Source organism: Leucoraja erinacea, chromosome 28 (genome assembly GCF_028641065.1).
Source record: "Leucoraja erinacea ecotype New England chromosome 28, Leri_hhj_1, whole genome shotgun sequence".
NCBI classification, from domain to species: domain Eukaryota; kingdom Metazoa; phylum Chordata; class Chondrichthyes; order Rajiformes; family Rajidae; genus Leucoraja; species Leucoraja erinaceus.
In genome coordinates, this window is record NC_073404.1 from 12,914,459 (window position 1) to 12,940,396 (window position 25,938).

At 48.1% G+C, this 25,938-nt stretch overlaps 1 protein-coding gene across 1 annotated transcript in view; it reads left to right on the forward strand.

The window, feature by feature from the left end:
• The first annotated feature begins 2,784 nt into the window (after nt 1-2,784).
• The window catches only part of ncbp3 (nuclear cap binding subunit 3), a 30,032-nt gene continuing 6,878 nt past the window's right edge, over nt 2,785-25,938 (forward strand). The window contains exons 1-9 of the mRNA XM_055657754.1: nt 2,785-3,110; nt 5,088-5,153; nt 6,558-6,663; nt 11,860-11,985; nt 16,072-16,188; nt 19,570-19,688; nt 21,490-21,598; nt 22,506-22,605; nt 23,434-23,540. Coding sequence (XP_055513729.1) covers nt 2,820-3,110; nt 5,088-5,153; nt 6,558-6,663; nt 11,860-11,985; nt 16,072-16,188; nt 19,570-19,688; nt 21,490-21,598; nt 22,506-22,605; nt 23,434-23,540 — 1,141 coding nt within the window. The 5' untranslated portion in view covers nt 2,785-2,819. The remainder of the gene's footprint in view (nt 3,111-5,087; nt 5,154-6,557; nt 6,664-11,859; nt 11,986-16,071; nt 16,189-19,569; nt 19,689-21,489; nt 21,599-22,505; nt 22,606-23,433; nt 23,541-25,938) is intronic.

Below are 25,938 nucleotides of genomic sequence, written 5' to 3' on the forward strand. Positions count from 1 at the left end.
TGGTACCTGACTCCGTAAAACAGGCATGCGGTGCCCAGCATATGTTAGATTCCGTGCTTTTTGATTTACGCGCAGCTTTTCAAGCACACAACCCCCATGTAAAATGCGAGGCGCCTATATATCGCTCTATATATATTCCTATTAATTCCTATTTTCTTTTTGCTTGTTTAATTGAACTATTTTCTTCAAGTAAGAATGTCATAGTTCTGTTTCGGTACATAGGACAATTACACACTCTCGATTCTTGACTGCAGATGTTAGCATAGAATAAATACGCAAAGTGCTGGAGTAACTCAGCGGGTCAGGCAGCAACTCTGGAGAACATGGATAGATGATGTTTGTGGTCGGGACTCTTCATCAGACTGATTGAGGAAGGGGTGGATGAAGTAGAGGCCGGCCTGGCCCAGCGCGCTGCCGTCGGTTCCTACCACCGTCCACAAGGTCGCCCAGCTGCAGTAGTGCCCCCGTAACCACCCATCCTTACACCACAACCCAATACCACTGGAAACATCACCCCCCTTCCTGCGCCCTCTACCCTTATCCTTCCTGATGGGAGAGGTGTGGTTTGGGAGTGGGGTTAGGGGTAGTCTGTGTGAGTGACCACAGGGAATGCTGGACGGTACACTGGTGGTGAATGGGATGTCGATGAAGGATGCTGCGGGCACTCGTGCAAGCAGAGGGTATCCCATCACTTGTGGCAAGTCCAGCTGGTGTCAGGAGGCCAGTCTCTTACTGCAGGGTCCTCAGCTTCCGACCTGCTCCACTGACCAGATTGTAATATAATTGATTGCTTGAAAGATGCAGCGTGGAACCAGGCCCTTCGGCCCACGGAGTCCGTGCCGACCATCGATCACTCGTTTACACTAATTATATATTCTCCAGATTCAAGGAAAGTTTCTTGCCAGTTGTTATCAGGCAACTGAGCGATTCTCCCATCAGCTAGAGTCTAATCCGAGTGAGAATTGGTGTGGTAATCATTGTGCATAGCATTGGGTTGTAAGAAGAATTTCCCATACCCATACCCTTTGTCCAATATCTATGCAGTGGATGGCTTGATTGTAGTCATGTATGTTTTTTTCTGTGACTGGACAGGGCGCAAACAAAAGCTTTTTGTTGTACCTCACACACATGACAATAATAATCTAAACAAAATAAACGTTCTCATCCACTGCCTACACTTGGGGCAATTACCCTCCAATCCCACACATCTTTGGGATGTGGGAGGAAAACTGGTGCACCCGAAGGAAACCCACGCGGTCACAGAGAGAAGGTACAAACTCCACACAGACAGCACCCGTAGTCTGGATCGAATCCGGGTCTCTGGCGCTGTGAGGCGGCATCTCTCCCGCTGCGCCACTGTACAGCTGATTGAATGCTGATAAATGTTTTCCAGTACGGATGTGACCAGGCCAGGGCTGCACTGTCGGGGTCCCACTGGGAGTGCAGGGGTGTATTGGGGCGTGGGGTACTCGGAGCTGCCCATGGTGCTGATAAGGAGCAGAAGTTAAAATATCCCTGCCCCGCGGGGAGTGAGCTCGGAGTGGCTGACCCCCTACAGCATCGCACACCTGTCCTGGCCTGCCCTCTGGTGCTTGCTGAGGGGTTGCAGTCAGCACCGTCAGAGGTTTGTTTCTCTTGGCTCGCTTCCAACCCAACGCTATGCACAACGATTCCCACACCATATTCAGGTGATACCTTCTTTTTCTATCCTGTGTATCCCATCCCTGTGCGCTCCTCTTTCACCCTCCCCTCTTCATCACCCTGCTCCTCTCCCCTCCCTGCATCTCCCACCCCTGACTTCCCCATTTCCCTGTTAGCCTTCCTCTTTCCCCTCCCATTCCCCTTAGATCCTTCCAGCTTCATATTTCACTCCTCATCTTTCTTTTTCTGACACCCATTTTCACCTTTGTCACTTCTTCCATCCATTTGCCAATCAACCCCCTACCCCTCACGTTTATCCACCTAGCACTTGCCAAGCTTTGTCCCACCCCCACCTCTCTTTTCCAGCAAGAAAATGGGATGTGGGAGATACTCAGCCGGTTGTGCAGTGGAAACATTGACCCGATGCGTTTGCTCTGTATCTTTCCCCATAGATTTCCCCTGAGAATACCCAGCACTTTTCACACACGCATGCTGTCATGGCATGAAAACAGTCCCCTCTGCCCATCAAGTCCACGCCGACCATCGATCACCTTTTCACACTAGTTCTACGTTATCCCACTTTCTCATCCACTCCCTACACATTTTGGGCAATTTACAGAGGCCAATTGATCTACAAACCCGCACGTCTTAGGGATGTAGGAGGAAACCAGAGCACCCAGGGGAAACCCACACGGCCACAGGGAGAACGTGCAAACTCCACACAGACAGCACCCTAAGGTCAGGATCGAACCTGGGTCTCTGGCGCTGTGAGGCAGCGGCTCTACTAGCTGCGCCACTGTCACCCCCTATGTTAGCAATGACACTGGCTCTTTCCTTCACATGCATTGCTTTGGCAAACAGTGCATGTGGTTTGTTCAACATTGTACAGCCTCCGTGCCTCCAGAGGGCGGGATGTTGGGCATGATGCAGCGGCGCTGGTCCTCCGGCCGCGGCGGCGCTGGTGCTCAGACCGCGGCGGCGCTGGTCCTCCGGCCGTGGCGGCGCTGGTCCTCCGGCCGCGGCGGCGCTGGTGCTGGTCCTCCGACCGCGGCGGCGCTGGTCCTCCCGCGGCGTCGCTGGTCCTCCGGCGGCGGCGCTGGTCCTCCGGCCGTGGCGGCGCTAGTCCTCCGGCCGTAGCGGCTGCTCTTGCCTCGCTCGCTCGCTGCTCCTCGGCTGCAATGGCGGCGGTGCGGGGCCTGCGGGTGTGTGTGAAGGCCGAGGCTGGGGAAGCGGCCGGGGATGCGGCCTCTGCCTCGGGGTCTGGATCCGGCTCCGGCTCCGGCTCCGCCTCGGCTTCAGCCTCGGACTCTGGCTCCGGCTCCGGCTCGGGCTCGGGTTCGGGTTCAGGGTCGGGGTCAGAGTCGGAGTCGGAGCGGGAGGAGGAGCCGATGGAGGTGGAGGAGGGAGAGATCGAGACCGAGAAGCTCGACTCCATCGCGGTGCGGAGGTCGCTGAAGGACCTGATCCCGGTGAGCGCTCGGCGAGGCCCGGCCGGTCCCTCTGGCCGAAGGGGAAGAGCCGAGGGAGCAGCCGTGGGGGGTGGTGAGGGAGCGCCGCTGGGGTGAAGGGGTGACAGAGTGAGGGAGCATCGTGTCAGTGGGGGAGGGAAGGAGGGAGCGTTGTTGTCAGTGGTGGGGTGAGGGAGCGCCGCGCTGGGGGAGCACTGTGTTGTCAGTGGTGCTGAGGGAGCGCCGCTCTGTCACAGGTGGGGGTGAGGTGAGGTGAGCTGAGGGAGCGCCGCTCTGTCACAGGTGGGGGTGAGGTGAGCTGAGGGAGCGCCGCGCTGTAGTGTGTAGCCCTGCACTGAATGAAGTAACACCGTGTTGTCAGGCTGCGGTGAGGGAGAACCGCGCTGTCAGAAAAACATAGAAACAGAAAAATAGGTGTGAAGGAGTAAGTAGGCCATTCGGCCCTTCGAGCCAGCACCGGCATTCAGTATGACCATGGCTGATCATCTAACATCAATACCCCATTCCTGCTTTTTACCCATATCCCTTGATTCCTTTAGCTCTAAGAGTTAAATCTAACCCTCTCTTAAAAAACATCCAGTGAATTGGCCTCCACTGTCTTCTGTGGCAGAGAATTCCACAGATTCACAACTCTCTGGGTGAAAATTTCCCCCTCATCTCAGTGCTAAATGGCCTACCCCTTATTCTTAAACTGTGACCCCTGGTTCTGGAATCCCCCAACATCGTGAACATTTTTCCTGCATCTAGCCTGTCCAACTCCTTAAGAATTGTATATGTTTCTATAAGATCCCCTCTCATCTAAATTCCAGTGAATACCAGCCCATTCAACCCATTCTTTCATCATATGTCAGTCCCAGCCCATCCTGGGAATTAACTTGATGAACTTACGTTACACTCCCTTGATAGCAATAATGTTCTTCGTCAAATTAGGAGACCAAATTTGCACACGATACTCCAGGTGCGATCTCACCAGGACCCTGTACAACTGCAGTAGGACCTCCTTGCTTCTAAACTCAAATCCTCTCGCAATGAAGACCAACATGCCACAGAGGTGGAGAGGAGGGTGGTGAGGGAGCACCATGTTGTCAGAGGTGGAGAGGAGGCGGGGGTGAGGGATCTCCGTGCCAGCAGATGCCCAGTCTGTTGCTGTTAGAATCTGCTACTGTCTTGCTGCCCACTTTACCCCTGGTCACTGAGCTCTCTATGCCCACTGCACAGCACTTTGAATTAAAAAATGTTGTTCTTGTTCTCAATCTCCTCTGTTAACGTGGAACAGTACAGCACAGGCTCTTCAGCCTAAATGTTCGTGCTGACCATGGTTCCAGCATCTGTGGTTATTTGTATCTCCATTTTACTGCTTCACTGCAAGATCTCCCCGAGGTACACCGACTTTGAAGAAGTACTCTCTCCCTCTCAGCCAGAAGAACTGACCGAACCCGAAACGTCGCCATTCCTTCCATTCCTTTCACAGATGCTGCCGGACTCGCTGAGTTATTCCAGCACTTTGTGTTTTACTCATGATTCCAAGTTAAACTAATCTCCTCTGTCTACACATGATCTGTACCCCTCCATTCCCTGATTATCCGTGTGCCTATCTAAAAGTCTCGTTAAACATCACCATCGTAACTGCTTCCACCACCTCCCTTGGCTGCACTTTCCAGGCACCCACCACTCTCTATGTAAAAAACATACCCTGCACATCTCCTGTAAACTTTGCTCCACTCACCTTAAAGCTATGCTCTCTGGTCTTTGCCATTTCCACCCTGACGAGAAAGATTCTACCCAATCTATGTCCCGGGGAATGTTAGCACCTTCAGGGACTGTACCCCGGGGAGAGGGGGACCTTCAGCGACTGTACCCCAGAGAGTGTCGGCACCTTCAGCAACCGCATTTTAAGTTCAGATGGTCACAGCGACTCTCCTTGTTTTGCCAATCATGACTTTAATGACAATTATGCAATTTGTTATATTTCCCCAGGATACAAGCCGGCGCTATGAGAACAAGGCTGGCACTTTCATCACTGGCATTGACGTCACCTCAAAGGTAGAAACTTCCTCATCCCAGTGGGAATATGATGAACGGTTCAACAATCTAGTGGGATGTATTGTTGTGATTGAATGCTGAGAAGGTTGATCAGTTCAGAGATACATTGTGGAATCAGGCCCTTTGGCTCACCGTGTGTGTGCCGACCAACAATCACCCGTACACTTGTTCTATTCTACACACCAGGGGCAATTTACAGAAGGCAAATAACCTACAAACCTACACATCTTTAGCATGTGGGATGAAACTGGAGCATCTGAGGAAAACCCACAAGATCACAGGGAGAACATAAAACTCCATACAGACAGCACCCGTAGTCAGGATCGAACCCGGGTCTCTGGTGCTGTAAGGCAGCAACTCTACCACTGCGCAACCGTGCCACCCTAATGGTTGGTAGCCATGGGTCACTGGAGTTGTTGATGAAATTCCTTTTGACAATTGGTAAACGCCTCTGGAAGGCAGTGAACAGCCTGTCATGGTGGAGCGGTCATGGAATGATGGGTTGGATGAGAGAGTGATATAGTCATACAGCATGGAAACAGGCCCACTTGCCCAACTTGCCCATGCTGACTAAGGTGCCCCATCTGCCTGTGTTTGGCCCATATCCCTCTAAACCCTTCCCGTTCATGTACCTGTCAAAATGTATTTTAATGAGTGGACATGAACTGGCTGATCGTAGAGTAGCTCTGGTTGTAGACAGGGACTAATCCTAAGATTGAACTGTGTGTGTTACAGGAACATACTTGGTAAACTTGTACAAGGACAGTGTAGTGCACAGGCTGTCTTCAATGTAGATCAGTCCGTGTTGCGAGGGTTTGGGTTGGGGTGGGAGGTTGCTTTTCCAGAATGGCTATGGAGGTTACCTAAACCTTGGGGATTGGAAGAGGCAAAATATGTGGCAGCCTCTCGTTAACTAGTAGAAACAGGGAATTGCAAACACTGGTTTACCAAGGGAAGACAGTGCTACGGTAACTTAGTGTGTCAGGCAGCATCCCTGGAGAACATGGATAGGTAATGTTTTGGGTCAGGACCTTTGTTCAGATTCAGGTCTGAAGAAGGGTCCCAAACTGAAACATCACACATTCATATTCTCCAGAGATGCTGCCTGACCCGCTCAGTTACTCCAGCATTTTGTGGCTTCCCTTGTTAACAAGGCCCTAAAGTAAGTAGACATATTTCTTTGGTTTATTTCCAGAGGATTGGAAGTGAAGTGCAGAGGGTTGTGTTAAACTGGTACATCATTTTGGTTTGGCCACATTTCACACTCAGCACAATTAATTGATTAAATTGATTAATTGATTGAAATCAACAGCATGTAAACAGGCCCTTCTGTCCACCGCGGGTTGGGGCAGTGGGGCTGCAGTTAATCTTGCGGCCTCCCTGTAAGTGAGTCTGATTTTGCAGGAGGCGGTGGAGAGGAAGGAGCAGAGGGCACGGAGGTTCCACTTCAGGGCTGAGGCGAACGTCACTCAGCGTAAGGTGGTGCTGGACAAGGAGATCCTGAAGGAAGGTGAGAGTTTGATTTTGTTCCATTCAGAAACACTATGGCAGCCTGAAACTGAAACTGAAAGTGGAAGTTTGAAGGCACTAACCATAGATAACCTGAAGAAACAAGGAACTGCAGATGCTGGTTAATACACAAAAGGGCACAAAAGTGCTGGAGTAACTCAGTGAGTCAGGCAGCATCACTGAAGACCATGGATCAACACCCTTCTTCACACCCAGTGGATGCAGGGTACTGTTCCAATTATTAACAGGGCAGTAATTAAAACGTTATCCAAAGATCGACGGAATCTGATTCTTTTCATGTGAACTTCCTTCATTGTTTTCTCCTGTCATGTGGGAGCGTGAGGAGTTGGAGCAAGAGTTGGCGCTTCAAGCACACTCGGCCCCGCAATGTGATTATGGCTGTCTGCTGCCTTAATGTGCCATTTCCCATGTCCTCTGCTTGAAGAAGTTATTTATCTGAATCCATGATGTGAGACCGCGGCTCCTGGGAACATCACATGAACTGCAGAAGGACAGACATTGCTGATGGAACTCAGCAGGTCAGGTCCTTGGAGAACATGGGTATGTGATGTTCAGGTCAGGACCTTTTTTGAGTCTGAAGAAGGGTCTCAACCTAAAATGTCACCCCTCCATGTTCTCCAGAGATACTGCCTGATCTGCTGAGTTACTCCAGCACTTTGTGTCCTTTTGTGTAAACCAGCATCTGCAGTTCCTTGTTTCTACATGAAGTACATAGACAGATTCACCCCTGACGGATCTGTCACCAACCCCAAGCTATATCTGTTATATTTAGGAAAGAACTGCAGGTGCGGTTTAAATTGAAGGTAGACACAAAATGCTTGAGTAACTCAGCGGGACAGGCAGCATCTCTGGAGAGAAGAAATGGGTGACGTTTTGGGTCTAGACCCTTCTTCAGACAAAAAAAATATTAATCAGTCTGAAGAAGGATCTCGACCCGAAACGTCACCCATTCTCTCCAGAGATGCTGCCTGTCCCGCTGAATTACTCCAGCATTTTGTGTTCACCTATGTCTGTTATGTTCTTGACTTCTCAGCTGAGGTAAAACCTTTCCCCTATGCACCCTGTTGAGGCATTATAATTTGTTCACATATCTGCTGTGTTAATTAAAATATGCTGCCTGCATTTTACAAGCTCAGACAATTGCTCTGATACCCCTAATGCCAGTGTTGGTACTAGAGAGCACCCGTGTTCTGGTTCCTGCAGAAGCTCATCACCCTGGTGAAGGTGGACAAGGAATGCTGCCTGTCCACGATACAGCATGGAAATAGGCCCTGCCGTCCGCTGAGTTACTGAGTTCACGCCGACCATTGATCACCCGTTTGCACTAGTTCTATGTTATTTACACTTTTTTTTTAATGCATTTTTATTAGAGACATTTGCATATCATAATCCAAACCACTACAGACTTTGTTTAACGGTTACATATTAAATATCCAGGCTTCCAGGGACCCAGTTACCAAAGTAGCTGGGATCCTCCTTTATCAGTTACCTATTAGCATTGCCTCTAATTATTTATTTATATTTATAGATAGGGAAAATAAATAAATAAAGAGATTTGAAAAATAGGATAAACTATCAATAATACAACTTGGGAGATAGGTCTTTAGGTCAGAGAACAACTATTCATCTAGCCCTGGGTTCAGGCTTCAGTCCGGCCTCCGCGCCGGTCCAATCTATCCCTTCAAATAATCTATAAATGGAGACCATATTCTAATAAATAATTCTGTTTTGTCAATTAAGACATATCTAATTTTTTCCAAATGTAAGGTCTCGGACATCTCCATAATCCACATCTTGATTGTGGGGGTTGTTGGGTTTTTCCAAAATTTTAATATCAATTTTTTCCCAATTATTATACTGTAATCAAGGAAATTTCTTTGGTTTATTCTGAGTTTTAGGTATTGTTCTGATATGCCCAATATTATTAATTTAGGGTTGGTATCCATTTAGATATTGGCGACTACAGAGATTATTTAAAAAATATCAATCCAGTAATTAAAATTTTTTATACAGTTTACAAAAGTATGGGTTAAATTAGCCACGTGGTATTGACATTTATCACAGATAGGAGAGATATTAGGAAAAATTCTATTTAATTTTGTTTTAGAATAATGCAGTCTATGTAGTACTTTAAATTGTATTAAAGAATGTCTGGTATTTAACGAACATTGGTGTATATGTTGTAGGCTTTCGTCCCACAATATCTTTCGTTATGGGTTGAGCTAAATCCTTTTCCCATGCTAGTCTGTATAATTCCGTCGATGGATTCTCACTGTCTAAAAATGTATTATAAAGGTAAGATATTAATTTGACTGTGTTAGGGTGTTTATTCAAACATTCATCTAAAATCTCTGGTTCTCTGGTTCTGTATTCTCGTGTATGTGTTTTAACATAATCTTTAAGTTGTAAATATCTAAAAAAAATTATTTGAATGTAATCCGTAATTCTGTTGTAACTCCTGAAACGAGAGGAAAATACCATTTCTATAAAGATGTCCCATATTTTTAATTCCATGATTTTTCCATTGTGCAAACCCTTTATCCAACACTGAGGGTTTAAATGAGGGATTATTGGCAATGGGGAGAGAAAGTGATAAATTATCCAATTTTAATGTCTTTTTTAATTGTTTCCAAATTCGAATACCACTATATATTATAGAGTTTTCACTATAGATTTTTTAATTCAATTTTGTGGGAGCTAACAGAATCGGACCAATTTCAAAAGGCAGACAATCTTCCTTTTCCATCTTTAACCAGTCTGGTTGTTGATCCATATCTTCCAACCAAAAATTCATGTTTTTGACATTGACTGCCCAAAAGTAAAATAAAAAAATTGGTAAAACTAATCCTCCTTTGGTCTTAAATTTGCATAAGTGTTTTTTTGCTTATTCTATGGTTCTTATAATTCCAAATAAAACTTGTCACTATAGAGTCAACCTTTTTAAAGAAATTTTTTGGGATATATATAGGAATTGATTGAAAAAGTATAGCAATTGCAGAAGGAAAATCATTTTTATAGCGTAATTCTACTGTATTGAAATTAGTGTTTTCCAATATTGAATATTCTTATGCAAATTTATTAAATAAAGGCATAAAATTTGATTTAAATAAACGAGTATATTTCTTGGTCACATAAATTCCTAGGTATTTAAATTTTTCATTCACTATTCTGAAAGGTGATTGTTGCAATATGTATAACTTAGGTTCCGTTATTGGTATAATCTCACTTTTATTCCAATTAATTCTATATCCCGAAAATAAACCGAAATTAGTTATAAGATTTAACAAGTTTGGAATGCTGATTTCTGGGTTTGTAATATATAGTAACACATCGTCTGCATTTGGAGAGATTTTATTAACTGTATTTTTAGTATTATACTCATATATTTCTGGGTGTGCTCGAACACTTTCTGCTAGTGGTTCAATAGCAAGGGTGAATAATAACGGAGATAACGGGCATCCTTGTCTGCAACCTTTAGATAAATCAAATTTTGACGATAACATTTGATTTGTCATTATTCTAGCTGTTGGGTTGGTATATAATAACTTAACCCATGTGCAAAACATCTCACCCAGTTGAAGTTTTTCCATCACCGAAAATAAATAGGGCCATTCCACTTGGTTGAATGCTTTCTCAGCGTCTTAACGAGTTGACTGCTAAATCTATATTAGTTATTCTGTTTGAGTATATAATATTAAATAGTCGTCTCAGATTGTAATATGAGTAGCTTTTTGGAATAAAGCCTGTTTGGTCGGGGTGTATTAATTTATGAATCACTAAACATAATCTATGGGCTAAAATTTTGGTTAATATTTTCTGGTCGGTGTTTAAGAGTGCGATTGCTCTATATGACCCTGGGTCTTCAGGGTCCTTATCCGTTTTGGGTATGAGTATTATTGTTGATTCATTTAAAGTTACTGGTAGTTTTTGTTGCGTGAAGGCATGAGTGTATAGTGTCTGTGGGCGTGGGGAGATCAGATCATGGAATTTTTTAATAAAATTCACTATTTAAACTTATTCAAGGATAGATTACTTCTTAGTAGACTATAAGCTTATCCCATTCACTTATAATTCGAAATATCATAATATTATAATTTTGGACCATGCTCCTTTAACATTTATGATCAAACTAAGTGGAATGACTGAGAAGCAGACACAATGGAGACTTAATCCTCAAATTTTAAATGATAAAGCATGTTATGAATACCTTATTACACAGATAAATATGTTTTTCGAGAATAATGACTGCCCTGAAACACCTGCCTCCCTTCTTTGGGAAACATGCTTTAAATGTTTCCCAAATCATAAAACTTTATCAAAATACTAAACAACTACACTTTGAGTTCGGTGATAAAAAAAAATTACTAGCACACCAACTTCGGAAGCAGGAAGGGGAAAAAACAATCTATAAAATTAAATCAGATACGGGAGAAATACTAACATTACCCAAGGATATTAATGACAGATTTTCTCAATACCATCAAACACTTTACTCAACCAAAACGATAGGGGGGTCTGCAGGAATGGAATCATTTTTACAGAAATGTAATCTTACAGGTTTAGATCTGAAAGAGAGGGAATTATTAGGGGCTGAAATATCAGTAAAAGATATTGAAGAATCTATTAGTTCTTTAAAAAATGGAAAGGCCGCTGGCCCTGATGGTTTAAATAGTTATTTACACTTTCTCATTCACTCCTTACACATTAGGCGCATTTTCCAGAAGCCAATTAACCTACAAACCGGCACGTCTTTGGGATGTGGGTGGAAACTGGAGCACCCAGTGAAAACCCACACGTGCAACCAGCTGCACTACTGAGCTGTCCTCATTCTATTCTGTGTGTGTTGTGTACTGATACTACAGCTGACCAATAATTACATTAAGCAAAGGACAAAGTGCTGGAGGAACTCGGCGGGTTTCACAAATAATTGTATTATTAGGTTGAAATTCCTTCGCAGTCTCATCCCTCCTTATCTACGAAATCCCCTTCAGCCTCAAACTTCCTTCGGATCACAGTATTCCTCCAAATCTGTACTTCAAACCTTCCAAGTATCAACATGTGTGGCTTGGTGATGTATGTAACTGTGCAGACCTGAAAGGGCCTCGCCATGTTTTACCGTGTTAAACCTCGCGTGTGACTGCGCACGGCTCACTGTTGCCTCCTCTGTGCTTTGCAGCAATCCCCAAGATCCGTCTGGAGGCACTGCACGTGACCGGGGTGGAAGAGATGAGCACGGAAGAGATCTTTGCCTACTTTAAGGAGTACCCGCCATCCAGCATAGAGTGGATCGACGATTCCTCCTGTGAGTCCTCAGTGGGATAGTATCAAAACAAAAGACAAAGCGTACAAATTAGCCAGTAAAAGCAGCCTACCAGAGGACTGGGAGAAATTCCAGCAGAGTCCAGCAGAGGAGGACAAAAGGCTTAATTAGGAAAGGGAAAATAGATTATGAAAGAAAACTGGCAGGGAACATAAAAACTGACTGCAAAAGTTTTTATAGATATGTGAAGAGGAAAAGATTAGTTAAAACAAATGTAGGTCCCTTGCAGTCAGAAACAGGCGAATTAATCATGGGGAACAAGGACATGGCAGACCAATTGAATAACTACTTTGGTTCTGTCTTCACTAAGGAAGACATAAATAATCTGCCAGAAATAGCAAGGGACCGGGGGTTAAATGAGATGGAGGAACTGAGCGAAATCCAGGTTAGCCGGGATGTGGTGTTAGGTAAATTGAATGGATTAAAGGCCGATAAATCCCCAGGGCCAGATAAGTTGCATCCCAGAGTACGTAAGGAAGTAGCCGCAGAAATAGTGGATGCATTAGTGATAATTTTTCAAAACTCTTTAGATTCTGGAGTAGTTCCTGAAGACTGGAGGGTAGCTAATGTAACCCCACTTTTTAAAAAGGGAGGGAGACCGAAAACGGGGAATTACCAGTTAGTCTAACATCGGTGGTGGGGAAAATTCTGGAGTCAGTTATTAAAGATGGGATAGCAGCACATTTGGAAAGTGGTGAATTCATTAGACAAAGTCAGCATGGATTTTTGAAAGGTAAATCTTGTCTGACGAATCTAACAGAATTTTTCGAGGATGTAACTAGTAGAGTGGATAAGGGAGAACCAGTGGATGTGTTATATCTGGACTTTCAGAAGGCTTTCGACAAGGTCCCACATAAGAGATTAGTATACAAACTTAAAGCACACGGTATTGGGGGTTCAGTATTGATGTGGATAGAGAACTGGCTGGCAGCAAAGAGTAGGAGTAAACGGGTTATTTTCAGAATGGCAGGCAGTGACTAGTGGGGTACCGCAAGGCTCAGTGCTGGGACCCCAGCTATTTACAATATATATTAATGATCTGGATGAGGGAATTGAATGCAACATCTCCAAGTTTGTGGATGACACGAAGCTGGAGGGCAGTGTTAGCTGTGAGGAGGATGCTAGGAGATTGCAAGGTGACTTGGATAGGTTGGGTGAGTGGGCAAATGCATGACAGATGCAGTATAATGTGGATAAATGTGAGGTTATCCACTTTGGTGGCAAAAACAGGAAAGTAGACTATTATCTGAATGGTGGCCGATTAGGAAAAGGGGAGATGCAATGAGACCTGGGTGTCATGGTACACCAGTCATTGCAAGTAGGAATGCAGGTGCAGCAGGAAGTGAAGAAAGCAAATGGTATGTTAACATTCATAGCAAAAGGATTTGAGTATAAGAGCAGGGAGGTTCTACTGCAGTTGTACAGGGTCTTGGTGAGACCACACCTGGAGTATTGCGTACGGATTTGGTCTCCTAATCTGAGGAAAGACATTCTTGCCATAGAGGGAGTACATAGAAGATTCACCAGATTGATTCCTGGGATGGCAGGACTTTCATATGAAGAAAGACTGGATAAACTCGGCTTGTACACGCTAGAATTTAGAAGATTGAGGGGGGATCTTATAGAAACTTACAAAATTCTTAAGGGGTTGGACAGGCTAGATGCAGGAAGATTGTTCCCGATGTTGGTGAAGTCTAGAACTAGGGGTCACAGTTTAAGGATAAGAGAAGTCTTTTAGGACTGAGATGAGAAAATCATTTTTTACACAGAGAGTGGTGAATCTGTGGAATTCTCTGCCACAGAAGGTAGTTGAGGCCAGTTCATTGGCTATATTTAAGAGGGAGTTAGATGTGGCCCTTGTGGCTAAAGGGATCAGGGGGTATGGAGAGAAGGCAGGGATGGGATATTGAGTTGGATGATCAGCCATGATCATATTGAATGGCGGTGCCGGCTCGAATGGCCTACTCCTGCACCTATTTTCTATGTTTCTATGTGAGGTGATGTTGATGAAACTGCCAGAGGGCTGTGGCTATGAGAGCAGAGATGCTGCAAGAACACAGTCAGTCAAGCAGCATCTTGGCAGCAACGTTTCTGGTCAGCGTCTCTTCCTCGGAATTGGGGAGGTGGTCCCCGAGATTCTGACGGGGCTGCACAAGGTGGATGCTGCAAGAATGCTTCTCCCTTCGGGAGTATATAGCTACATGGGGCATATTTCAGTGGCTAGGTCCTTCTTAATACATAGAATATAGGCAGTACAGTACAGGAATAGGCCTTCAGTCCAGAATGTCCATGCCAAATATGATGTTAAGTTAAACTGATCTCTGGCTGCCCGTGATCCATATCCCTCCATTCCTGCATATCCATGTGCCTGTCTAAAAGCCTATCGTATCTCCCTCCAACACCACCCTGGCAGCATATTCCAACAAGTATAAAAAAAAACTTGCCTTGCATATCTCTGTTACATTTTGTTACTCTTCCTTTAAAGCTGTGCCCTCTAGTCTTTGACACTTCCACCCTGGGGGAAAAAGATTCTACCTACCTTATCTGTGCCTCTCATAATTTGCAAGAAAGAACTGCAGATGCTGGTTTAAATCGAAGGTAGACACAAAATGCTAGAGTAAAGGGCCTGTCCCACGAGCATGCGGCAAGCGCGACCAAACCGGAAGCGGGGGCCATGCAGAGGTCGAGTGATCCCGTACGAGTTGACGTGAAGTTCGAGCGAAGTCCGCGGGAAGTTCGCGCAAGGCGTACGGCGCCAAGACGCTGCGCACGCCCGTCGAGGCGGTGCGTACGGCCTCAATGCGGCTGCGAGCCGGCAGGCCGTTGCCGCGCGGAATTTCTGAACAGTGTCAGTTTTTCGGAGCCCCGCGCGTTGTCGGGACCAGCTCCACACAACTCCATACGGCTCCGGCGATCGAAGTGGGACTGGCCCCGTACGGATCAAGCGACCACGTTAGGTTGCGCTTGCCGCATGCAGTCGCATGCTCGTGGGACAGGCCCTTAACTCAGCGGGTGAGGCAGCATCTCTGGAGAGAAGGAATGGGCAACGCCCATTCCTTCTCTCCAGAGATGCTGCATCACTGCTAGCATTTTGTGTCTACCCTCTCATCATTTTATATACTTCTATTAGGTCTCCCCCCCGACCCCACCCCACCTTTCTCAGCCTCCAGGGTTCCAGTGAAGACAATTTAAACTTGGAGGGTTTAATACAGTTGAGGAAGGATTTATTTCATCGAGTCAATACTAATTGGAATTCTTTATCCCGGGGAGCTATGAAGAACATATAATTTGAAGATATTCAAGGGAGAGTTAGATACACTTTGATTCTGTAGGGAAACAAAGGGTGCCGGGGGAGCAGGCTGTAAAGTGTAGCTGAGTCAACAATCAGATTAGCCATGCTCACATTGAATGGTGTAGGCCAAAGGCTTAGAGAGGTCAAAGTGCGACTTGTTTAGAGTCATGCACCACACAAACGGACCCTATGGCCCATCTCATGCAAAATGCCCATATGACACTGCCGCTCAGATTGGTCGTAAATCCAACAATCCCAGAATCTTGTAAGTTCCACCTTCCTGGGACAATATTCACCCCTCAGCCAACATCGCCAAAATATCTCCTCGCTGTCTCGTTCCAGTCGGGACATGTCTTCCCCTCAGAAGAACTTCATGGGGGGTTAAACCAGGAACTGCAGATGCTGGTTTACAAAATAAAAGGACATAAAAAGTGCTGGAGTAACTCAGCGGATTGCTCCGCATCTCTGGAGAACAAGGGTGGGTGATGTTTCGGATCGGGACCCTACTGGTTCACAAAACGTCACCTACCCACGTTCTCCTGAGATGCTGCCTGACCCGCTGAGCTACTCCAGCACGTTGTGTCCTTTTCCAGGGTAGGTGAGTGAGGGACATCCTGAGATAGTGGAAATGCAGGACCCTCTAGTCCCCCCTCCCGACCATGCCAGCCTCTCACTACCAATTGGACTTGTCTGCTGGGTGGTGGGGTGAGGAACAGGAGCTTGAGTGAAGCTACGACTGATGTTTTGGTTTTGACTCCGTCTCGCCTGTTTTCTAGGTAATGTGGTTTGGCTGGATGACGTCACAGCTGCTCGCGCCATGGTCAACCTGAGCGTGGGGGCCGACACGGGCAATCAGGCTGCAGGCGACGCCAAAAGCTGCTCGAAAAAGCAAGGTGATCCGACAGAACCCTCTCCCTTCAGTTCATAGATTCCCATGGAAACGGGCCCTTCAGCCCAACGAGTCCATACCGACCATTGATCACCGGAACACTCTAGTTCTACGTTATCCCACTTCCTCATCCACTCCCTACACACTGTCATTAAATCTTGGCTTAGCCAACTGCGTCCATTGTCCATTACGAAATATTTTTATAAATTACCGCAATCTTGTTACCAAAAAGATAAAACGTTTTGCACTTCTCTCCTGGCGACTTGTTTTATCACAAGGGTTTTCTTTAAACTTTAAAAAAAACAATTAAGATCAGTGGTGGGGGAATCGCAAGACCAAGCAGATTTGTGTTGGGAAGAGCTGGCACAGAATCTATAGTCCTCTCTACAGTGTAGTCTCCTCCCCACCCCCCCTCCACCGAGATTGAATGGTAGTCTCCTCCCCACCCCCCCTCCACCGAGATTAGTCTCCTCCCCACCCCCCCTCCACCGAGATTGACTCCTGGTTACAGAATCAGGGGGTGCAATCCATTCGAGTACTGCCTACAATAATAATAATACATTTTATTTATGGGCGCCTTTCAAGAGCCTCAAGGACACCTTACAAAAATTTAGCAGGTAGAGGAAAAACATGCAAGGGGAATGAAATAAATAGTAGAGACATGACTAGTACACAACATAAAGACAGAATTCAATTCAAAACACAATATGAGGCAATTAATGCACAGATGAAAAGGGAGGGGGACGTGGGGCTAAGGATAGGCAGAGGTTAAGAGATGGGTCTTGCGGGGGGACTGGAAGATGATGGGTGACACGGAATTGTGGATCAGTTGGGGCAGGGAGTTCCCGAGCCTGTGAGCTGCCCTGGAGAAGGCTCTGTCCCCAAAACTGCGGAGGTTGGACTTGTGGATGGAGAGGAGACCGGCTAATGTGGATCTGAGGGACCGTGAGGGTTGGTAGAGGGAGAGGAGGTCAGTGAGATATGGGGGGGGCAGATGGTGGAGGGCTTTGTAGGTGAGGACCAGGATTTTGTAGGTGATCCGGTGGGAGATGGGAAGCCAGTGAAGTTGTTTGAGGACTGGAGTGATGTGATGCCAGGATTTGGTGTGGGTGATGAGTTGGGCGACTGCGTTCTGGACCAGTTGGAGTTGGTTGATGTAGGTGGAGCTGATGCCAAGGAGAAGTGAGTTGCAATAGTCCAGTCGGGAGAAGATGAAGGCATGGATGAGTCTTTCAGCAGCGGGAGGTGTGAGAGAGGGTCTGAGTTTGGCGATGTTGCGGAGATGAAAGAAGGAGGTTTTAATGACATGGCGGATGTGAGGTTTAAGGGAGAAGGTGGAATCAAAGATCACGCCAAGGTTGCGGGCCTGGGGAGATGGGGAGACAGTGGTGCCGACGATGGTGAGAGTGGGGTTATTGATTTTTCTGAGTGTGGCTTTGGAGCCTATGAGGAGGAATTCTGTCTTATCGCTGTTGAGTTTGAGGAAGTTTTGTTGCATCCAGGTTTTTATAGCTGACAAACAGGAGTTGATATGGGAGAGGGGGGGGTTGTGGGGGGATTTGGTGCCGAGGTAGATCTGGGTGTCATCGGCGTAACAGTGGAAGTCCAGGTTGAAGTGGCGGAGTATCTGACCAAGGGGGAGGATGTAGATGATGAAGAGGTGGGGGCCGAGTACGGACCCTTGGGGAACGCCTTGAGTGACTGTGGCTGTAGCAGAGGTGTTTGGTTGTGGAGAGAGATGAAGTGGGATCTGTTGGAAAGGTAGGAACGGAGCCAGCTGAGTGCAGAGCCTTCAATGTCGAGGTCTTTGAGTCTGGTGAGCAGGATGTTATGGTTCACTGTATCGAAGGCTGCGCTCAGGTCGAGGAGGATGAGGATGTTGAGGGAACCAGTGTCAGCAGAGGTGAGGAGGTCGTTGTGGACTTTGAGGAGAGCAGTTTCTGTGCTATGGAGGGGGCGAAAGCCAGATTGGAGGGGTTCAAGTAGGTTATACGCAAGGAGGTGGGAATGAAGTTGCGACGCAACGATACGCTCCAGGGTTTTTGAAAGAAAGGGGAGGTTTGAGATTGGGCGGTAGTTAATGAGAGAGGAGGGATCAAGACCAGGTTTCTTTAAGTATGGCGTGACAGCAGCAGTTTTGAAAGCGGAGGGGACAATTCCTTGGGACAATGAGGAGTTGAAGAGATTAGTGAGGTAGGGGCAGAGAACGGGGAGGCAGGACTTCAGCAGGGGAGTGGGGAGAGGGTCGAGGGAGCAGGTAGTGGGTTCGGAAGAGCTGATGAGTTTGGAGATTTCAGTAGGGGTGACCAGGTCAAACTGGGAGATGAAGCAGTGTGGAGGAGGGGTAAGGAGGTTAGTGGAGATGTTGAAAGGAGGGGCCTTGGTAGGTGGTGGAGTAGATGCTGGGGAGTCGGGTACAGGGGATAAAGATTGATAGATGGTGCTGATTTTATCAGCGAAAAAGTGGAGGAATGAGTTGCAGAGATCCGGAGTAGAGGTAGGGAGAGTGTTGGCTCGAGGCTTGAGGAGGTTGCCCACTGTGGAGAAGAGGGTTCTGTGGTTTAGGCAGGGGTCGGTGAACATGGAGGAGAGGTAGGCAGATTTTGCAGCAATGAGGGCATCTTTGTAGTCAGTGAGGTGGAGTTTGTAAGCTTCAAGGTGGACTGTGAGAGATGATTTCTTTGTGAGTCGTTCAAGTCGGCGACCAGTCTGTTTCAGTTTACGAAGTGCAGGTGTGTACCAGGGTGAAGATGTGTTGAAAGTTACGGTTCTTGTTTTGAGGGGGGCCATAGTGTTAAGGGAGGTAGACAAGGTGGAGTTGAGATGGTTTGTGAGATCTACAGACCCCGTCTGGCAGATTGTAGCTGTAATATGTGACTGTGACCCCACAGAGCCCACCCTTCTCACGATACTACCCAGACAGGATTGTTGGGTCCCGACTGAGAACCACCGATGGCTTTCACTGAGACGGGGAGGTAGCATGTGTGCCTGGAGCACTGATTGACTGGAATACAAAAGCTTGGCAGTGAGTGGATCGCTGGGCATCTGGTTTGTCAGGCCGGCAGCCAGTCTACGACACACAATTTCCAAGCTGAAAAAAACAGTTTAGTGTGTTTTTGTCGAGACTGCACATTAGGTTGTTGGCTGGCAATCATTTGGAAACTAATGTCAACATTTGCAGTCTGAGCATGCCTGCCTGCATACCCTAGCCAAATGTTCCCGAGTCCAGCATTCACTTGGTTCCCATCCAAGGAATGAACAGGAAACACTGGGCCACCAGCCCTAACCTGCCCTGTTTGATGTGACTCTCCCCACTGTCACGTGTGCGGGTGAGCTGATGACTGTCCTGGCTCAACCCTGTGTATTTCTCTTGGTGTCACTGCAGAAGGTTCCAATGAGCACGGCCCGGCTGAAAGGACAGAGGAGGAGGAGGAAGAGGGCGAGCTGGAGAAGGAGCCGGCAAACACAGAGGAGGTGGAATGCAAGCCGCCGGCAGACACCGAGGTAGGTTTGCCGTGCCGGCTGACCGGAAGCAAACACGCTGCCCTCAAACGCATCATTTATTCTTGTTTCCTGTACAGTACGTTAGTCCCATCCTGTTGCTCAGTGAGCTGATCCCACAGCAAAGGATTCATGTGGATCAGGAAGGTCCACATGCCCTCCCAGGTGGCTGATTTGACCCAGTGGTGTCTCTGTCAGCCTCTCCCCTCCATAGATCCTCTATCAGGAGCTGCTCCCGGTCCTGATCAGTGTTTAGTTTATTTAGTTTAGTGATACAGAGCCCTTCAGCCCAAGCCAGCCAGTGATTCTCGCACACTAACATTACCCTACACACACTAGGGATAATTTGCAATTTTACCAAGCCAATTAACCTACAACCCTGTACATCTTTGTAGTGTGGGAGGAAACCGGAGCAGCTGGAGAAATCCCAGGCAGGTCACGGGGAGAACATATAAATTCCTCGTATATGGTGCACAACATACTTGGCGAATAAATTATGATTATGAACTCCACACAGCCAGTACCTGTAGTCAGGATTGAACCCTCGTCTCTGTGCTGTGAGGCAGCAACTCTACCACTGCGCCACCGTACCGCCCCGAGTGGGAGAATCATACAGCAGAGAAACAGACCCTTCGCTGCGACTCGTTCATGCCAAATATTACTGTGGCTACTCATTTATTCTTTAATCCCATTTACCTGCGTTTGGCCCTTATCCCTCCAAACCTTTCTTATCCATGCACTTGTCAAAATGTCTTTTAAATGTTTTTATAATACCTGCCTCAAGCTCGGTAATGTGGCAGCTTGATCCATATAAATCCATCGATCCCATGAATTAAAACGTTGCTCTTAGAATTCTTCTTAAACCTTTCCCTGGTTTGGAAGTTGCTCAGGGTCTAGCTCTTATCTGAGCACTGCCCCATGGTGTAAGATCTCAGGACCCTGCGTTGTGGGAGAACCTCCTGTTTAAGAGTGTGTAACTGGCTTGTTGTTTGACCCTCGTGTTTGTTTGCTGGCTGGCACACCGACATGTGGGCGCCCTCGTGGTTAACCTGGTCTCAGCAGGGTGCGAACCGGCACAGAATCAAAGTTCAATCCTTCAGCAGGCAGGCGTGGGACTGTGTTCACCCTGACCCCGAGAGTTCCCTCTCCTTAGAAACCTTCCAACAGGTCTGGTATCACCTCTGCGTAATGCACTGGCTTTGGAGAGAAACGGTTGCAGGCAAAAACGTAGCATCATTCTGAGGAAGTGGTGCCACTTTGGCAATGCCGGGCCATGGGGCTGCTGTACAATTTGTTTCACCAGCTCCCACATATCAGCAATAACTGTGCTTCAAACCACAAAATGCTTTCTGGTCCCTGAATGGGATGTGAAGTGCTGTAGAAATGGCAGACTGCCTGCCTTTATCCCAGAATCTACCACCAACAGGGCTTATCAGTCAAACAATATCTTGCCAGAAGGGAAGTCTCATTCACTGGTCGTAATTTCTTCATTGTTCTCAAAACAAAAGTGGTGCACTGCTAGTTCTGATGAAAGGAATGGTTGAAAGGACTCGTCAGTGTACCAGAAGGCTGGGTGTTTGCACAGTCTCCCTGTGACGTAGTGTTTTGCGCGTGCCTGTCCCCTTCCCCTCTCTCTGCCTCTCTGGTAGCAGTGCCAGACACCGGTGCGATGCCCGGCACCCGCTTGACGTGGCATCCCGTGAGAGCTGTGGCCCGGTGCCGGGCCCAGCAGCACATCTCACACCGTATCACGGTGCGGTTCCTGCCGGGGTGAGTGTGTTCACCTCTGTGTCTCATTTCCCAGTTGGACACCCTATCGCAGGAAGAGCAGGAAGTGATCCTTCGGAACGAGCTGCGGCCCGCGATCCGGACTCCGCAGGGGAACAAGCTGCAAGTGAGGTTTGCCACGAGAGGTGAGTGAGGCTCTGCCCATTGCAGCACCAGGGGGGAGGAGCAGCAGAGTGGACAGCTTCTCCCTGTAGTCAGGGCCAGGCGCATGCCTGCTCTCCCTTTCTCTACGACGTGGGTCCCTGGAGGGACGTGACATTGGGGGTGTGTCGCTCTGGTTTACTCCATCCAGGCAACATGTGGAAGGCTGGTGGATTGGAAAAGGATCACCATGTCCGTCTCCTTCACCTTCCACCATCCCGGTGGTTGTTTACCTGGTTTAGTGCTGACTGATCCCGGTGACCAGTGTCAACCGCTAACTATCCAACAAACCCTCACACGAAGGGTGGCACACCACGCCCCCTCCCTACAGGGAGCTTTTAGAAGCACAGGTAGAAGTAAATAAGTACATGGACATGCAAGGAGTGGAGGAATATGGATCAAGTGCAGGCAGAGGATAGTTTATTTTCGAGATACAGCGTGGAAACAGACCCTTCTACACACTACGTCCGCGCCAACCAGCGGTCACCCATACACGAGCGCTATCCTACACGCTATGGACAACGCTAGAGTTGCTGCCTTCAACACAAGAGACCCAGGTCCAATCTGCCTGCAGGTGCTGTCTGTATGCAGTCTGCATGTTCTCCCTGTGACCAAATGGGTTTTCTCTGGGTGCTCCAGTTTCCTCCCACATCACAAAGACATGAAGGTTTGTTGACAGCTGTAAATTCTCCCTAGTGTGTAGATAGAACTAGTGTACGGGTGACTGATGGTGGGCCGAAGGGCCTGTTTCCACGCTGTATCACTCAACCCTTCCTCTTCTGCCTATACTCACTTTAACTCCAAGTTTGAGGTGAACAGCAGTTGTGGAGGTGGCTTGTTGCCGGAGCCACGCTCTGCCAGCGGTTACTGATGCCCTGTGCTGTCCTTCAGACGACCACAAGGAACATGGAGCTGCAAGGCGGAGCCAGTATTACATGAAATACGGGAATCCCAACTACGGTGGAATGAAGGGCATCCTGTCAAACTCCTGGTGAGTACGTTGGAGGGAGAGACTTGGGCTGTGGGCTGTGTGTGTGGGGTACATGGGCTGTGTTTGACCCCTCTCTACCCCAGGGTGGGCTGGCAGTGGGATACTGGCTTCATTCCCAGGCTGCCCATCCCTCATTTCCCTGGAGTGCCGACGGTGACTTCTTGCTTGGACCATCTCCCTGCCACGCCTTCTTGTTTGTGCCGGTTAGGTGCACCCAGTCTGAGGCCAGGCTGCTGTAGGGGGCAGGCGGAAAGTCTGGTGTCCGTTACAGGCCAGCCCAGGGGAGAGTTTCCTCGCCCATACTGACCAAGATACCCCGTCTAAGCCTGTCCCATTTACCCTCTTGTGACCCATAGCCCCCTAAACCTTTCCTATCCGGGTACCTGTCCAAGTGACTTTTAAATGTTATTGTACCGGCCTCAACTATCTCCTCCAGCAGCTCGTACCATATATCCACCACCCTCTGAGTGAAAAACATTGCCACATCCCTGGTTATAAGACCATGTGCATTCCCCTCATGATTTTATACATCTTTAGAAGATCACCCCCCAGCTTCCTGTGCTCCAAGGAATAAAGTCTTAACCTGCCCAACCTCTCCCTATAGTACAGGCCTATGAGTCCCGGCAACATGCAGGTGAATCTTCACTGCACTCATCCCAGCTTTATGACACCCTCCCTATAGCAATATTGAGCACAATACGGCAAACTTGGCCTCAACAAGATCTTGTCCAACCTGTAACACACCGTCCCTACTACTATGCTCATTGCCCTGACTGATGAAGGGCGGTGTACTGAAAGCCTTGACGCTATAATGGTGGCTCTCCGCAGGAAGAGGCGGTATCACGCGCGACGCACCCAACGGGACGTCCTGAAGAGGAAGAGCTTTTTGCCCGATGACGTGGAGCTGGAATCACATTACGAACACCACCGCTCAGGTCAGTCCGCAACTCAAGCAGTGCAGGAAATACTCCGCGGGTCAGGCAGCCACTGGGGGAGTGAGAGACAGTCGATGAACTTTCAGGAGAGCTGGAAAATTTGGAAGAGTAAGGGCAAGAGTTTGAGTGAGCATGGGGTGGGGTGGGTGGGGGGGGGGGGGAAGAAATGGGCAAGGGAAGGGCTGTGCTCTGGAAGAGGGCAGAAAGTGGGCAAAGGCGGGGCAGTCAGTCAAACAGGTCTTGGAATTGTTGGAATGTACAGCACAGAAACTGGCCCTTCAGCCCATCTTGCCCATGCCGACCATGATCTAGATCGGGCAAGTGATAGATGGATACAGATGAGGGGGCTGAAAAGGAAACAAAGGTGTCCGATGGTGGTGCAGTGGTGGAGTTGCTGCCTTACAGCGCCATAGACTCAGGTTTGATCCCGACTATGGGTGCTGTCTGTATGGAGACACAAAATGCTGGAGTAACTCAGCAGGTGAGACAGCACCTCTAGAGAGAAGGAATGGGCGACGTTTCGGGTCGAGACCCTTCTTCAAACTGATGTCAGGGGAGGAGGCGGGACAAAGATAGAATGTAGTCAGAGACAGTAAGACTAGTGGGAGAACTTGGAAGGAGAAGGGGATGGACAGAGAAAGCAAGGGCAATCTGAAGTTGGAGAAGTCAATGTTCATACCACTGGGGTGTAAGCTACCCAAGTGAAACATGAGGTGCTGTTCCTCCAATTTGTGCTGGGCCTCACTCTGACAATGGAGGAGGCCCAGGACAGAAAGGTCAGATTGGGGTTGGGCGGGGGAGTTGAAGTGCTGAGCCACAGGGAGATCAAGTAGGTTAAGATGCACTGAGCGCAGGAGTTCAGTGAAACGATCGCCGAGCCTGCGCTTGGTCTCACCGATGTAGAGAAGTTGACACCTGGAACAGCGGATACAGTAGATGAGGTTGGAGGAGGTGCAAGTGAACCTCTGCCTCACCTGGAAAGACTGGGTCCTTGGATGGAGTCGAGGGGGGAGGTAAAGAGACAGATGTTGCATGTCCTGCTGTTGCAGGGGAAAATACCTAGGGAGGGGGGTGGGAAGGGACGAGTTCAGCAGGGAGTTTCGGAGGGTGCGATCTCTGCGGAAAGCAGAAAGGGGTGGAGATGGGAAGATGTGGCCAGTAGTGGGATCCCGTTGGAGGTGGCAAAAATGTTGGAGGACTATTTGCCGTATGTGGCGGCTGATGGGGTGGAAGGTGAGGACAAGGGGGACTCTGTCTTTGTTACGAATGGGGGAGGGGGAGTAAGAACAGGGATTGTTCGACATACCCTACAAAGAGGCAGGGATAGCTAAGGTCCATGCGAGCGCCCATAGCTATGCCTTGGATTTGGAGGAAGTGGGAGGAGTTGAAGGAGAAGTTGTTGAGAGTAAGGACCAGCTCCTCTAGGCGGAGGAGAGTGTTGGTAGACGGAACTTGGCTGGTTCTGCGGTCGAGGAAAAAACGGTGGACTTTAAGACCCTCCTGGTGGGAGATGGAAGTGTAGAGTGACTGGACATCCGTAGTAAAGATGAGGGAATGGGGGCCTGGAAAACGGAAGTCATTGAGAAGACGAGAGCGTGTGAGGTGTCTTGGACACGGGTAGGGACGGATTGGACCAGGGGGGATTGGATGGAGTCGACGTATATGGAAATTAATTTGGTGGGACATGAACAAGCAGAAACAATGGGTCTGCCAGGACAGTTCTGTTTGTAGATTTTGGGGAGAAGATAAAATCGGGCCGTACGGGGCTGGGGAACGATAAGGTTGGAGGCTTTAAAAGGCAGAGAGCCGGAAGTGATGAAATCAGTAATGGTGCTTGAGATTAAAGCCTGGTGCTCTTCTGTGGGTTCATGGTGCAAGGACAAGTAGGGGGAGGTGTCTGAGATGTGTTGCCTGGCCTCAGTCTGGTAGACGTCAGCTCGGCAGGCTACCACAGCACATCCCTTGTCGACTTGACCCCGACTGACCCACAGCTCCAGGGGTTTTCTCTGGTTTCCACCCACAGGATTGCAGGTTATTTGGCTTGGTATAAATGTAAAATTGTCCCTAATGTATGTAGGATAGTGTTAATGTTCAGGGATCGCTGGCCGGTGCAGACTTGATGGGCTGAAGGGCCTGTTCTCTAAACTAAACAAAAAAAAAAAAAAGTGGAGTGAAATGTAAAGCTACGGGGAAGGATGAGGGTGGAAGAAGGCAGGAGAGAGGGGGAAAGAATAGGAATAAAAGGGAAGTGAGGGACATGGAGACGGGAGAGGAGTGAACAGCGGAGGGAGGAGGGTGACTGGGGAATTAAGGAGGTGCGCTGGGATGGGGGGGAAGGGAAAGGGAAAGAGAGACGAGGTGGTGGGGGTTATTATCAAGTCAGCAGCATCTGGGAAGG